At 43.5% G+C, this 16,878-nt stretch overlaps 1 protein-coding gene across 2 annotated transcripts in view; it reads right to left on the bottom strand.

Moving 5' to 3' along the window:
* Positions 1 to 200: 200 nt before the first annotated feature.
* Positions 201 to 16,878, bottom strand: part of SLC7A5 (solute carrier family 7 member 5) — a 31,506-nt gene continuing 14,828 nt past the window's right edge. For both annotated transcript variants that reach the window (XM_075838325.1, XM_075838324.1), the window contains 8 exons: positions 12,351 to 12,456; positions 12,224 to 12,268; positions 11,749 to 11,872; positions 11,233 to 11,336; positions 9,711 to 9,807; positions 7,950 to 8,099; positions 3,977 to 4,154; positions 201 to 2,886 (listed from right to left, as the gene is read on the bottom strand). In XM_075838325.1, the coding sequence (XP_075694440.1) occupies positions 2,831 to 2,886; positions 3,977 to 4,154; positions 7,950 to 8,099; positions 9,711 to 9,807; positions 11,233 to 11,336; positions 11,749 to 11,872; positions 12,224 to 12,268; positions 12,351 to 12,456 (860 nt within the window). In that variant the 3' untranslated portion in view covers positions 201 to 2,830. The remainder of the gene's footprint in view (positions 2,887 to 3,976; positions 4,155 to 7,949; positions 8,100 to 9,710; positions 9,808 to 11,232; positions 11,337 to 11,748; positions 11,873 to 12,223; positions 12,269 to 12,350; positions 12,457 to 16,878) is intronic.

Consider the following 16,878-nt stretch of genomic DNA (forward strand, 5'->3'; position numbering starts at 1 on the left):
AAATAATCCCAAATTAACAAATAAACCATATAGACACCGAGCAATGGCCAAACCAGACAGACTGCGGAAAGGCAGTGGAGGCAGCGTAAACTGGAACACACATAGGACAATGGCCCTTTAAATGATCTATGGAAGGGCTGATCAGGGACGCTACAAGAACAAACAAAAAGTAAACTGCAAAAATAATCAGTAAATAAACCTTTCAGGTAAATAACGTTTAGTCAATTAATCAAAAGAAAACAAACAAAGAAAAACAAACATTTCATATAAGACACTAAAATTCTCGCCATTGTTAGGATTCTAAGGAGTTAATTCAAGTTCTAAACATCTAGTGTTCCATATCCTAGGACCAGGAGTGTTGTCATAGTGCTAGACCAAACGCTCTGTTTCCTTCTTCTAACTGAGGGGCATGTTATGATGTATATTCACCTGCGAACAGTTTACGACAATCTATAATCTACATGTAATTTGGAATATTTTGCTTTTTTTTTTATACTTTACTGATCTCCAGTCAAGAATAGCCGAAACAGATAAAGTGTATAGGAAGCTTTAGACCCTATAATTCACTGCAGAGTTGTGAACACTACATCTCCCTCAATGCATCACAGCAGAGCATTCTTGGAGGGACTAGGAGGAGATGTAAGGTCAGAGCTTGGAAGAATGGGAATTGAATAGAAGAGGAAAGTATTTGCAAACATTCTGTACTTGAGCTGTAGATTATAGAACATAAGTGTGTTCAGAGGTGGAGTTGTCCTTTAAAGACTGTATCAAACTTTCAAAGGTGAACAGTTTTATTTAAATAAATAAAAAATAACTGTTTGATTGGTGCAACTTTGTAATGACTTTATTAAAAAAAATTTAAGTTTTGAGATAAAGCTGCTTTGTATCCTGTATACAGAGCAGCTGTATCGTGCGCTGAGATCAGTCAGGTCAGCGGGACTGACAGGTTCAGTGACAGCGGGACCTGCGTGTTTCTGACACGCAGGAAACACCTGTTATCGGTCACATCTAAGTTATGAACAGACACGCAGGACCCGCTGTCACTGAACCAGTTAGTCCCGCTGACCTAATGAATACAGGTTTCAGCACACGATACAGCTGCTCTGTATACAGAATACAAAGCAGCTGTATCTAAAAAAAAAAGTAATGACAAAGTTGCACCAATCACACGGATACATTTTTATTTAATAACAAAAAATGGTTTTAAAGGTAAACATAGCCTTTAAGCGACCTACGTTATAAATATTAAATTATATAATCTAACTAATTGTTTTTAAAAACTACTAACACCTATAAAGGAATAAATAAAACATTCTAATAGAAGTAAATAAATTTAAATTAGTATCTAAAACAAAATGTAACATCAAAATTCTAAACAGACTGTACTGCATGGGAGGGGGCTGCTGACCGGTGATGTGGAGTAACAGCCCATAGGTTGTTTGTGGTTCTGTAACGACAGCTGACAAATTATTATAATACACGGCTCTGCATCTCAGCCGGAGATTAATCTGAATAGATCACTTCATAGGAAATTGCAACTTAAAATCGGGCACCACTAAGTGATCTGAGACCCCCATGATTCCTAGTACTAAAGTAGGTACCAAATTACAGAGCTTTCTGGCCGACACTGAAAGGGTCTGGCTCTTTTTAGAACACCGCAGCTCAGCCATCTCTCGAAAGCAGGGAGGGTCTCAGCTCACCAATATCATTTTCTGACACGACGCCAGTTGATTTAAGGTGGTATTCCCCTTTAAGGTGGCTACAGATGTAAAAGTGCCTCCCCGATCAGAGGAACGTTACAATATTTTTTCCCATACACAATGACAATTTGGGGTGCACGATACAAGGATTCTGTCTTTGGTGTTCTAGGAGTTCTCGTGTCATGCTCCGCCCACTCCAGCTCCTTGTACTCTGCATGTCACATTGTTTCAGTTTTGTCTGGAGTGTTCCTTTAAGAAAGAAAAAACGTTGCTGCAATTATATTATCTTCCCATCTATGGCCGCCTGTATAAAGAACAAGCAATACGCGTAGTAACACGAGTGCAGATGAGAAGTTTCAGTCCCAGCGATGCTGGACATTAAATTAAGTGCTATATGTAGATAAAAGATTTTTTTTTTCCTTCACCAACTTTACAATGAAGTATAAAAACTTTTGCAAAAACGGATAAACTTTTTATCAGTGGAGAGGATGGGTCCAGAGGAAAGCGAGCCGAATGCCAGCAGAGGCTGCCAGTCCAGGGTAACGGGCATCCATCGACCAGGCAGTGCGATTTATGTTAATTGTATACAAAAAAAAAAAATCTGTTCTGGTTCTGAAGTAGAGGGAACAAATCTGGATTTCTAGCTGCCTGGTCAGTGGTCCTAAGGTCCAGTCATTGCAGTGTTCATGTTACTATCAGCCAATAATGTTTGCAAAGGCTGCAGGAGAGAAGACCTTGTTGTCACGGAGAAGCCGTCTACTTTATTCTACTCAAAATTTCCATTTATTTTTTTTTTCAGACCTTTGCGCCCATTTTGCTTCTGAGGTAACTAAAAATTCTACATCAGTTTTAATTTATAAGAAAAAAAAACTAAAACTAAAGACGACCACTCTACAAAAGTGATGACCCCAATACGAGGTTTTGGGTCAGGGGTTACGTTGGCTAAGAAGCTGCATATATCGTGGGGGTGGCGGATGGTCCTGGTCTTGAGTCTGTATTGGAGGATCTCGGCTTGATATTTCAGCAATAATCTGGGCTGATGGTTCTCTTTGTAATTGAGTGTAACATTTAGCTCCTTTAAGAACTACCGTTTTCTTTGTGCGTGATGGTGGTGACGGCGTTGTAGGAGTTCAGGATTCCTGAGGGACGACCTCCATCATCTTCTGGAACAAGGCGGTTGTGGAATCTATATGGACACAGAAAAGGCAGATTCATTAGTCTCAAGCCGGACAAAAGATGCAAAGATTTATCCAGATTTAGTCCAGCGTTCTGGTATTGTCTGGGTCCATGCACAAATCTCCCCTATAGAAGATAAAGCTTTAACACCGTTAAAAAACAAATCCAAAAAATCTGCAACTTTTCAAATAGACTTTGTATTTAAATCACTATTTTCAGGATCTCTGCTTGTTGACAGTGAATGGTAACATTCTGAGGCTGAAATCCTGTACGTAGCGAATACTTCTCACAATGGACTCCGCCTAGACAAACCTCAGTCTGGCCTCCAGCCAGAAATACATTAGGCTCTGTCCCCATTGCATTTAAGCCCTACATTTGGCGGCAAAGCTCGTGGCGTATATGCTAAACATATCCATAGTGCTCCATTCAACCGGGCTGCTATAAGTCAGTATACCTTTATTGTAAGTGTATAAAAAAAAAGGAGCAGTTGACTAAGAAACTGCAGAATGAATGCGCGCGGTTTCATATTTTTTTAACATGGGAGACTATTGGCGACATATGCCACTGTATTCTTATAAAGCGTCCCATGTCTTAGCTTTCGGGCAAACTTATAAATTAGGAAATCCTGCTGACATAACTACGACGGAAGGCTCAAATATAATGTGAAAAAAGCCTTACTCGAACTGATACAATGTAGCAAACTATCAGGAATAGAGAAGAAATTGTACCGCTGATGTGTTTAGCTCACAAAGGATTGTCTAGAAAGGATACAATTGTAACAAACCCTCAGAGCTGTGATAAGTAAGTCAGGAGGGCTTTTCAGACTCGAGATGCAAGCAATGAATGTTTGCATTGACTAATGTAAGCCGAGATCTGAACTGAAACAAAAAGTTCTGATACTTTGTAGTATACTTTGTATCATACATTGATTAAACTGCAGACCCCTGTAGTTGTTGTTAAATATTAATAATGAACACTAAAGGGGGACAAGATAGACGACATTCCACTTATTCCTGTATTTAGTTCAGTGTAATATATATGAGAAGACGACTTCTCACGCACTTTACTCAGCAGGAGTCACAGCCCTACAGGATACTTACGTATAGACCTCTGTACCCATTCAGGCTTGTTCTGCCACCAGACCCCAAAGTAGTAAACAGGGACCCCCGATAATACAATGACAAAACCAATGCCGCACTCAATAGGGGTCATGTAAAACGATACAACGATGAGGAAGAAACAGGCGAGGATGAAGAAGATGGGAAGTGAGAGATTAACCTACAATTAGAAAACAGCAGAAGTTAGATTACGAGGAAAAAAGAGAACTCAGTGTCAGTGATCCTAACCATGTGCCCTATACATATATATATATATATATATATATATATATATATATATATATATATAATAAATAAATAGTGGAGTTACTTATCCTGTACTGATCCTGAGTTACATCCTGTATTATACTCCAGAGCTGCACTCACTATTCTGCTGGTGGAGTCACTGTGTACATACATTACATTACTGATCCTGAGTTATATCCTGTATTATACTCCAGAGCTGCACTCACTATTCTGCTGGTGGGGTCACTGTGTACATACATTACATTACTTATCCTGTACTGATCCTGAGTTACATCCTGTATTATACTCCAGAGCTGCACTCACTATTCTGCTGGTGGAGTCACTGTGTACTTACATTACATATCCTGTACTGATCCTGAGTTACATCCTGTATTATACTCCAGAGCTGCACTCACTATTCTGCTGGAGGAGTCACTGTGTACATACATTACATTACTTATCCTGTACTGATCCTGAGTTACAGCCTGTATTATACTCCAGAGCTGCACTCACTATTCTGCTGGTGGAGTCACTGTGTACATACATTACATTACTGATCCTGAGTTATATCCTGTATTATACTCCAGAGCTGCACTCACTATTCTGCTGGTGGGGTCACTGTGTACATACATTACATTACTTATCCTGTACTGATCCTGAGTTACATCCTGTATTATACTCCAGAGCTGCACTCACTATTCTGCTGGTGGAGTCACTGTGTACTTACATTACATATCCTGTACTGATCCTGAGTTACATCCTGTATTATACTCCAGAGCTGCACTCACTATTCTGCTGGAGGAGTCACTGTGTACATACATTACATTACTTATCCTGTACTGATCCTGAGTTACAGCCTGTATTATACTCCAGAGCTGTACTCACTATTCTGCTGGTTGCTAATGGAAACAGTCAGTAAGACTGTCTTCAGACGCACACCTAACCGCTTAGCGGAGCTCCTATAATGCAGGAGTTTCCTATATTCTTTATATATGTGTCTTCCACCTCTACCCACGGATCATGGCGGCATGGCTCAGGATGTTTTCAGGCATCATGCTGAGTAGACTGTATGTGTGAACGACTACTTCCCTCAGCAGGTGAACTTCTCCAGGAAACCTAGGAACAATGAGCCGCAAAAAGGCTGCGGAAGAGGTGCAGGGGTTGGAAGAACCCCCCCCTCCCATGATGAAAAAAGGCGTCGTTGTCTGAACTAATTCATATCAGCATGAGGGCGGCAGGAACAGTGGACTCTTAAACTGGATCCAGCCGAGATCAAAGGAGTCCTGTGTGTTCAGACCAAAGCGGGGGAAACATTGTAAAGATGCCTTGTACCTGTCTTCCGCCTCGGGGCCCTTTTGCCCCTCAGTCCTTAGGGACCTCACTATTCTGTGGTCTGATATTTTATTTCTGAAATTCACCTTTACAGCCGTATTAATGATCATATTATGGAATTGCAGAAAATAGTCATTTCTTAAACATCCTGTAATTGTAGGAATATCTAACATTCACTGTAGGAGGGATCCAAAATATCCAGGAGGCCGGTCCTGCGTGTTATTACTGGCATCGCTCTTGCAGCTGACAGGTGCGAGTCCCATAATAACGTTATTAGTGAATCGCTATTTAAAGTACACACGGGCGTAGTGCAATAAAAGAGCGAGGCCGGGGAGGACGACAAACTCAACACTACTGCCCTGCGGCTTCATAGGCAGAGTACAGACTACTGTAAATGGCAGCCTGCATTCTGCTGAAGGAGTCAGAGTAATGGCAGGAAGTCTAAATGACCTCCACTACCATGCAAACTTATTATTGGGTTGCTAGCCCAGCATCCCCCTCCCTCCGGTAAATTAACGGATTTCTTTAATTAGTGTTTTCTGTAAAAGAATGAAAAATTCTGCAACTTTCCAATAGGCTTTGTGTTTTAATTCCTCACCGTTATCAGGATCTCTAATTGCTGTCAGGAAATAAGAACATTCTATTTTACATAGAGGCTGAAAACTGTGCAGATCCAATACTTCGCACATCTGAGGTTCTGTTACAATTAATCCAATCTAAATCTATTTTTAGATGAACATATCAGCAGCTCTCTCCTATCCTGATCGTTTGTTACAATGTATCACTCCAGGCTGCTCAGTTCACAGCGGATTGTGTAAACTGGATACAATTGTAGCGAACCCTCTGCTGTGGGATGTATTAGATATGTGCAGGTTTTCGATCGCTGGGTGTAAACAAGAATGTTCCCATTCACTGACAGCAAGTAGAAATCTTAAAATGATGAATTTGAACAAAGTCCACTAGAAAATTGGGGACTTATCATACAAGGATTTAGTTTTACTGACATAAAAGTGGACGACCCCTTTAAGTGATTGCAAAGGGTTTCTAATTTAGGGGGCGTCTTTATTCATGTATGGGGGGGGGGAGGGGAATAATCCGGCTGACGTCTTCCTGAATGAGCAGGTTCACAGATTGTGTCTGCAGATTCTAGATATTTGACTTTCTGTGATGTGTTATCTGTGCAGCCGGCGGTCCCCGAACCTCTTATCTCATTATTGTCCTAAATGGACGAGATCTGCCGCCATAACCGCTCCGTTACCCCGCAGCAGAACCTGCATTATCTGGCAACCTGCCTCCCGGCCACCATTATTGTCTGCAGGAAGATTATGAATTCCTGAGGTGTAACGTGATTTAATGGCTGCACTTAATCTTTAATAGATGTAATTGTGTAATTGTACATAAGCTCTCAGGTCCTTACAAGCTGCCCCCCCCCCCTCGGATAGTCGCTGACTGCCAGACACGCTGCCTGGTATTAGTTGAATAGGAGTGTCTGTTAATTGGATCTGCTTCAACGATGCTACTCTACAAGTACAGGCAGCACATACGACCCCTTCCCCTCTATGGCCGCCATTACTGCTCCCATGCTCAACAATAGCAAATCTGCAATATGAGGGAATTCGCCACCATGTAACCAACTAGACTTGCCACTCAGGATTCTGGGAAAGCTGGGTACCAACCACCATTACAGCTCTAATACTCTTTCCCATACTAACCTATGGAAAATCTTCAGAATTATGCAGAGATTGGAATTACCACATAACTAGATTTGCCGTTCTGGTGTCTGGGAAAGTTGGGTGCCAAGCTGTAATGGCAGTCATATGGTTGTCATCCAGCTTTCCCAGAAACTGATTAAACTAGCAAACAGCTGAATAGTTTTATTAAAAGAAGAGGGCAGTTCATTTAAATGTATATTTTTATTTTAGGGGAAATTCTCTTCAAAAGAGTCGGTCTCATGGAGACAATCCCTGCCATATATAGACGTCATAGAGGGGGGGGGGGGGTCTCCCACTCGGGGCCCTCCTTTATGAGCCTGAACGGTGACCTGCTTTGTATTACATGGACAGACATACATGGTCACCATCTACATCTCCTCTGCAGCAGCCGCAGCCTTCTCCGCTGTATACCCGGGATGCCAAAAGCTAGACCTGCGACGATCTGCTGATCGCCACTGCAGCTCCTATATGAAAGGGGGTTGTCTCCGATGAGACAACCCTCTATAACTACTCTAGGCATAGAAAATATTTTGTCATATGATCTGAGATCATCAACTGCTAAGCCACGACATCCATTAACACCTTAGAGGACCCCGCTATTCAATTATAGATCGGCAATTGTTTCTATCTGTTCTTTCATAACCGGTCCTTTAAATTGTTCTGGTCCCAGTTCATCGGTTCCTTACCTTAATGGGTCTCTCCAGGTCGGGTTTCTTGTATCTAAGCCACATCATTCCAATGATCGCCAGCGCTACACTCAGCCAGTTAAAGAAGCTGAAGAAATTGATGACTGAAAAGATATCATTCGAGAAGGCGTAGAGCAGCGTCATGGCACACTAGGGGGAGAATGAGGAATAGGATGAGGCAGGGAAGGTAGACAATGAAACATATAAATCTTATACACTCAACTGATAAATTCTGGTATGGGGAGATTAAATATATATATATATATATATATATAAAATAAAAAAAACACTGTACAGAAGGTCTTGGTGCGATGTACATATATAAAATAATGAATAAAATTCCAGAGCTACAGTGACGACTGACACGGACGCTCTGTTCACACGCAGAGTCAAAAATGTCTCAGAATACGGAGCTGCTTTCAAGGGAAAACCGCTCCTGATTTTCAGACTTTTTTTTAAGCCACTCGCGATTTTCGTGGCATTTTTCACGGCCGTTTTTGGAGCGGTTTTCAATATGAAAAACAGCTCCAAGAAGTGTCCTGCACTTCTTTTTCGCGGCCATTTTTTTTAATGCGGTCGTTTTTCAAATCGGCCGCGTAAAAAAACGGGCCATCAGAACAGAACGCAGTTTTTCCCATTGCAATCAAAGGGCAGGTGTTTGGAGGCGTCCGGCTTCTAATTTTTCGGGCATTTACGGCCCGAAAATAGGCTGTGTGAACATACCCGAACACAAGCAGAGCAGCAGAAGGAGGAATCTGAAGGGGGTGTTGGATGAGGAGTGCAAGTCTACATAAAAATGCAGGTTTATGTGCCATTCAGGGTCTGTGGAAAGCTGGGAGACATTTGTGACAGTCATCAGGCATCTGTTACCATGTAGGAGATCGCTCAGAACAGAGAATGACTCGGGGACGTTTATTTCTAGCTAGATTTTAGGGGAAATGCTCTGATAAAATGGGCAGTGAGATTGTATGTTCAGCAGCTGCCTGGCCTCTGCCTCGTGCTCACAATGTGTCCATCAGTCTCTTCATGTATAAAACTGTACAACAGAAAAATGGCGCAAATATATGTAAAAATGCACCGCTTCTACCCCCACGTATTATAAGCTCCACTATATGTCCATATGTCGCCCGCACTGTTCCCTAATTAAAAGGTTCTTCCAGCTTTATGCAAATAAAGTTTCATTGTATAACGAGTTTTGCAACTTTCTAATCATACTTTTGTGTTTCGACTCTTCACCATCTTCAAGTTCTCGGCTTGCTTTTAGTGAATGGGAACATTTTCGTTTACATGCAGAGACTGAAGACCTGTACGGACCTCATGCTTCTAATTGCTGGGGGTTTGTTACAGTTGTATTTCATCTAGACAATCCTCTGAGAGATAAACATATCAGCAGCACATATCTCTCTCTCCTGTCCTGACAGTTTGTTATAATGTATCAGTGCAGGTAAAATGTATCAATCTGGAGTCAAGGATTTGTAGAATGGATACAACTTTAACAAACCCTCAGCTGGGTATGAAATGTGGGTAGGGTATCAGCCTCTGGATGTAAACAAGTATGCTTATATTCACTGACAGCAAGCATAGATCTTAAGAATGGCATGGAATTTAAAAAAATATATATTATAATGCTGCAGAACGGCTCATTATACAAAGATTAGACATAATTAACACAAGAAAAAAAAAATGGTTTTCAAGTGCGGAATGGAACGCCAGACCAAAAGCGCGCCAATGTATAGGCGGAGTGCAGCTGCAGGCACATACCGTAAAGATTAGAGATGGCATCGGGGTTAGCAGTCTGGGGTGGATCATTGACAGGAGAGAGGGGAGATGTCCTTCTCTGGCCCCCACAAAGAACAACCTATGGGGGGGGAAAAAAAAAAAAAAAACAGAGTTTTGTATTAAACATAATCTGGGTCCCTTGACAATAAGTATATCACAAAGTGTCCCCCTGCTGGGACCCCCAGCAATCAGCTGTAATCTCTGGGGGAACCTGGCAGTAAGCGTTTAATTTCCCTGCAGCGCCACCACAGGAGAAAGTAAGCATTACACAGTGTCTATTCGTTTCAATGTGTGGAGTGGGAGTGAGTGAGTAAGACTATATAACCGCTCTCCACTCTGACCAAGAGATGAGGATCCTGAACAGAGGACCCCCCAATATTACCCCAGTATTCCCTAATAGGGTGTATGACAATGGGTTTTCTAAACTGGACAATCCCTTTAAGGGAAGTGGTGTCAATTTATTTAGCAAAAACTGAAAACAACATCTTTATTACAAAAATAACATTTTATCACATTTTTTCTGCCTGACACTGCAGGGTGGAGCGTTCATGGTGTCCCAATATTGCACGAGGAAAATGTCCTCCTTGTAGAGCATTATTATATTTGAATCATTGGTCCTTATCTCATTTTTAGCACCAAAAAATTGCAGTTGCTTTTTCAGCTGCTGCCTGGCATGGAGTGCTGCTTAGCTTACTGGAGACCAGTATATACCAGTCCTTCTCTCGCTGTATTCAATAAGTAGCTTCAGGGCGGATTTACACGAACGCGATATACATCCGTGCCACCCGCGTGATTTTCACGCATGTCACACGGACCTATGCTAGTCTATGGGGCAATGCAGACTGTCCATGATTTTTGCGCAGCGTGAGTCCGCTACGTAAAACTCACGACATGTCCTATATTTCTGCGTTTTTCGCGCATCACGCACCCATTGAAGTCAATGGGTGCGTGAAAAATCACTCGAACCACATGGAAGCACCTCCGTGAGACGCGCAGTCAAAAGTATGTTTGGAAACAGAAAAGAACCACGTGCTTTTCGGTTTACAAACATCCAAACGGAGTGTCATAATGATGGCGGCTGCGTGGAAATCACGCAGCCGCACATCCTATGTGATGACACACGGAGATGTTAAGTGCCTTTTACGCACGCAAAATGCCGCGTTTTTTGCGTGCGCAAAAACGCACACACTCGTGTAAATCCGCCCTCACTATTACTACCGCCTTGGTGTTTCATCTAGAAATTCCTGTAACGGCTTCTTTTAAAAGCAGCAAAGCCACAAAGGGGTCTTCTGTGGATTCTACATACAAGGCTGGTGCAGCCCCCTGCCACATCCAGCACATGCGAACCCGGCCAGACGTCTGCCGGTCCTTGGTAATTAGGTCAGTTTCTCTTTGCTTTGACAGGTCGCGATCCCTTTGTCACGTTCCATCAATCGTAACCACAGATGAAACCATTTCTTCAATTTGTGTTTCATCTTTAGAAATAAATCAGAACCTTAATTACCTGGAAGATGTAAACAGTGACCCGTTCACAGAGCCGAAGCAAGATAACCCCACAAAAACGGGAATGATCCAGGCCATGACTCCTAAGTGGTAGTTCCCAAAATCCTGGAGGAATAAAAAAGAAACAATGTATCCAAATACAGAAGTGATGGAAGAAACAATTCAAAGATACAAGTCCTTGATATTCCGGTGCTTCTTACATCTGATTCTGGGAAAGTTGGGTGGTAACCAGTATGACCGCTGTTACATCTCTTACAGAAATTGGCCCTCAGCTTTCCCAGACCTTGTTGTGTAGCAGAACAGGAGTGGGGGATGTGTCGCTATATAGGAGGAGACCTGCCGCCCCGAAGTCTGAGAAATCTGTATGGCAACCCCTGTGGGACTCGCATTGGTGGCCATATTGGTTGTCACCCAGCTTTCCCAGGAAAACTAAGAAATGCCTGAATAGAACAGTTTACTCCCTGATAGCAGAGGACAACTCAATAATTCATATGTAATGGGGATGTTCGTGACCTACCACGGCCACAGCCTCCGAGGTCAACATCTGCTCCGGTGTAAGAGTTGTGAAATACGCCAGGTTGGTGAGGACGTAAACCAAGGTGACGATGGGTAAAGAAATGATGATAGCGCGAGGTAGGTTCCTGCAAAGACAAAATTATTATATACAAACTTGAGAAGTTGTCACAGCCCCGCCCCCTTAATGTCTTAGAAAGCGCTATGACAGTACACGCGGAGTTTCTCTAGCTGTTGGTCCGTTGATAAGCTTTTTGACAAGGATCCACCAGTAAAAATCATGGATGAGGTAACATTAGGATTGGAGAGGAGCACAAAAGGATTAATCGCCTATTTTCTTAAAGGGATATTCCAGTGACAAATAGTTTTTTTTAAAGCATAGCTTCAAAGGGGAGATTCCCTTTAGAGTCGTATCTGTGAATTAGTGAAGACTGACGCTCAGGGGTTTGGGCCTGGGTGAGAGCTGACCGGTCACTTACTTGTAAGGTTCTATCATTTCTTCTGTGACAAAATTCAAGTAATTCCTGCCGGAAGAATAAAAGGAAACTGTCAGTAAGGAGTCAATCAATCCAGTAATGCTACAGTTGGTATTTACAGTCCACCTACCATCCTCCGTAAGCGAAAAGTCCACTGTATAATGCCAGGACCCATTTGCCAACATCCGTACTGGTGTTATCAAAGGCATGTTCTGGGCTCAGGCTGGAGACGTCTCCTGTAAGAAAGAAATGGAAATAATTCATATTAAGGAAAAAACCTGCAGAACGTACGGAAAAACGATGAATGTCACGGTTCTAGTCACCAACATCTCATCCATACAAATGTATATATCAAGCAAGATTCCTATAGGTACGCTATAAAAACATGGCGGCACACAGAGTCCCTATGGGTCTATACTACAGAGCTGTGCCATCATAAGGGGCCTCCGTATTCTCCCTTACGGCTCATTCACACTCGTGTATTACAGATCCGTATTCAGTTTTTATTGAAAAGACATTTAAGTGGTTTTATTTACATTTCCGTTTTTCTATGCACGTGGCGTGTATATTAAATACGCAGTATGTTCCAACGAATCCATATGGGCACCATTTTTAGCACATAAAAGTTAATGGGTTAAACGTTAAAAAAACAAAAAACCATGTTCTGTGCTGGTCTCGTTCACTTTCGTGTATTTGTGCAGTTTTTGAAAAACAGCACAAAAAAGTTAATCTTATAACAAAGAACTAAACGGATACGGATGCAAAACTGACCACACAGAGCACAAAACGGAACAAATTCTAAAAAAAAAAAAAAAAGAAGAAGGATTCATATTGCGCATCTGTATTTTCAAATGCAAGTGTGAGCGAGCACCTAAAAGTAATACCTTTATGGGAGAATACCTCCATAATAAGGCACGGGTCAGAGCCATGGCCGGTGTGTGATGTGCGGGTGCATCAGCTGCTGACGGCCTGCCACCATGAGTCATGTTATTTGTATGCCAGTATTACGTAAACCTCGTACAGTGCGGTTATTTGATTTTTTTTTAACGTATGGAGCGGTTATGTGGTCACTGTATGGCGGTATTTGCATGGTGTGGCACTGCTACTTAGGCACCGTACAGTGTCTGATTTTTGCAGTGTATAGTGTTCGCGGCTATAGATAGTATTGTTATTAAGGCAACTGCGTGGGAGCGTTACTAATGGTACTATATTATACGCTTATATTTAACCACTGTGGTATATGTGGTCTATAGGGTCCCATTGTGAAAAAAAATGTATACCGCCCTATGTATGTCTATATGTGGAACAGCGTAATCTACTACACTATTCCATACAGTAAAAAAACTAAACAAAAAAAACAACGACCCGGCATATGCCATAAGGACAGTATTTCTGTAGACGACAGGTTAATGGAGCCCTATAGATACATACACAAGCACCAGGCGCATACGGCGAACGTAGTGTTTAAAAATGATGTGAACACCCCCTTAGGAAACAGTGCCCAGGTCCCTCACTGCTTCGGCCCCTCACTGCCCCGGCCCCTCACTGCCCCGGCCCCTCACTGCCCCGGTCCCTCACTGCCCCGGCCCCTCACTGCCCCGGCCCCTCGCTGCCCCGGCCCCTCACTGCCCCGGCCCCTCACTGCCCCGGCCCCTCACTGCCCCGGCCCCTCACTGCCCCGGTAACTGGCTACAGAGGGTTAGTGGGAACATTGCATGTAATGTACAAGGACGCTCCTTCTCGTAACATTCACCGTCCTTGGAAGGCTCAACTTTGATAAACTCGGGAGTATAAAATAAAACTTGACAATAAGCGGACTGCATATACATCAGTGAGGCGCCCCCAATACCCACAATCATTGTCCTGCTATACAATGTATCACAGGCTGCAGACTCAGTTACATAGTAACACACTGGTTGCAATTCATATGTGAAGCACATGACGGTGTGGGACAGGGACTAAAGCAAGCATCAGCCACGGCCTCATAGCACTGGGTGCAGAGCTGAAGCAGCTGACCGGCCGATGGGTTAACGTCTCAGCCTAATCTTCTGCATGGCCCGTCACATGTGCCCCCTCACCCCAAAGGCAAAATACCACCTAACATGTAAAGCATAGTGAATGGTATAAGTGACAAAATAAAGGGTCTTCATGTATGAAAGTAAACTCTTACCCAAAAATATACAACCATACACAATCATATAATCCCTCACATACACAACACACAAATGTAACTATTCATAACCCGACACTCAACATACAGGACTGTGCAAAAGTTTTAGGCAGTTGTGGAAAAATGCTGCCAAGTAAGAATGCTTCCAAAAATAGAAGTGTTACGTCCCGCAGCGCTCGTGTGAATCCGGCCTTATACACAGACACTCTCACATAGGATAGAACGCCATGAGAACAGCAGTGTACATCTGGATAAGGACGAGGGTTGGGACCTGGTTGTGCATTTCAGGAGGAGGGGATAAGACATTTCCCTGTAATATAGGAGTCTGCCGCAACATGTGGTGGTCAGATAAGATGTCAGCCCCTGCGACCACACAGACGCTGAACAATCATCGGGTGTCCTGGACACGGGGCAGTGCTGTGGGTGCAGTTATCCCAAAAGCAGACGGTATGTTGCATGAAGTGGCACGCCGCCTCCTCACTACAGAGCGCCGCGCCGACTCCTCACTACAGAGCGCCGCGCCGACTCCTCACTACAGAGCGCCGCGCCGACTCCTCACTACAGAGCGCCGCGCCGACTCCTCACTACAGAGCGCCGCGCCGACTCCTCACTACAGAGCGCCGCGCCGACTCCTCACTACAGAGCGCCGCGCCGACTCCTCACTACAGAGCGCCGCGCCGACTCCTCACTACAGAGCGCCGCGCCGACTCCTCACTACAGAGCGCCGCGCCGACTCCTCACTACAGAGCGCCGCGCCGACTCCTCACTACAGTAAGCGCTGAAGGGCGAAGAAATCTCTCCAGACGGCCAGAGCTCGGGTTTGGTTATAAAGCTGGTTAATACTGCAAACATGTAATCACCCGATATAAAATTGTACACAAAGTGGATATTAAGGCCCCATGCACACGACCGGCATTTTCATCCGTAATTTCGAAATCAGTCATTACGGATTAAATTGTGGGCCCATTCATTTGTATTGGCCACGGACACCTTACAGTATATTTACGGATGTGCGTCCGGGCCGTAGATATGATCCACAAAATACAGAACATGTCCTATTCTTGTCCACAACTGCAGCACGGACTCAACATAGACGTCTATGGGCGCTTCTGAAATTGCGGACGGCTACGGATGTGTATCTGCAGCCGTCAGATTCTTATTTGCGGACAGTAAAAACCCTTAGTCTTCGTGCACACGACCGTATCCGTAATTACGACCCATAACTACGGGCACAGCAGACCGTTTTTCCCGAGCCGTGCTCCCATTATAAAGTATAGGAGCACGGTCCGTAAAATGAAAAAATAGGACGTCCTATTTTTTTCGGCAGGTAGGTTTCTACGGCACGGACATCCTCCTGTAGACATACGGGAAGGTGTCAGTCGGCCATAGAAATGAATGGGCCCATAATTACGGACGGTAATTACGGGGGATTTTACGGTCGTGTGCATGGGGCCTAAGGGTATGTTTTCAGGCGTATTTCGGGAAGTAAACGCCTCTAAACACGCCTGAAAAAAACAGTAGCTGAACGCCTACGAAGATCTGCCCATTGAAATCAAAAGGGAAAAATGGCGCTGTTTAGACAGCGTTTTTTACGCCGCCGTTTTAAAAAACGTAGAGCAAAAGGGAGCACGTCACTTCTTGAGCCGTTTTTTGCAGCGGTTTTTTTTAGTGTCAATAGAAAAACAGCTCCAAAAACAGCTAGAAACGTTTTTCAGATTCAGAGATGTCAGAGGCTGTTTTTCGCTGTAATTTTCAGCCGTTTTTACTTGTGCGTGTGAACATACCCCTCGGTCGTGTGCATTAAGGCCTTAGAAGGGGGGGTGCACCTGGGGCTCTCCAGCTGATACAAAACTACAACTCCCAGTATGGACAGTGGTCAAACTTTGGCCCCTCGGTTTTAAAATTTCCAGAATGCCCCGACTGCCGCAGGGTGGGAGTTGTAGTTCCGCAACAGCTGGGAAGCCAGAGGTTGGTGACCCCTCACAATAGACATGAGGAGACAATAAGACGACTCCAGGAGCCACTCATTTTCTTAGTCGCTTTGGCTCCTACTAATATAGTTATAACATTCATTTCTCTACTGAAATTTATTTTTTGAGAAAATCTGTTTAATAAGGCAGCAAGAGATAGAGAAAAGTTTATTCTGAGCCCCCCCAAGTCTCTTCGCTGTCCTCATCATGGTGCCAATTCAGGCTGGAAATAGACTTGTTGCTAGGGATATGCTTCCTGACAAGACCCTAGCAACCAAACTGTCACAGGGAAAGGGAAGGGCGTGTCAGCAGCCAGTTCCTTTCTTATCCTGCAGTATTAATCAGATTTTTCCAAACACAAACTTCTCCTTTCAAGTTTCAGAAAAAATTATAAAAAAACAAAACAAAAACCTCACTATAAGGCCCCATGCACACGAACGTAAAAACTCCCGTAATTAATGGCCCATAAACTTCTATTGGCCACGGGTACCTCCCCGTATGATTACGGGAAGGTGCCC

Source organism: Rhinoderma darwinii, chromosome 9 (genome assembly GCF_050947455.1).
Source record: "Rhinoderma darwinii isolate aRhiDar2 chromosome 9, aRhiDar2.hap1, whole genome shotgun sequence".
NCBI lineage: Eukaryota > Metazoa > Chordata > Amphibia > Anura > Rhinodermatidae > Rhinoderma > Rhinoderma darwinii.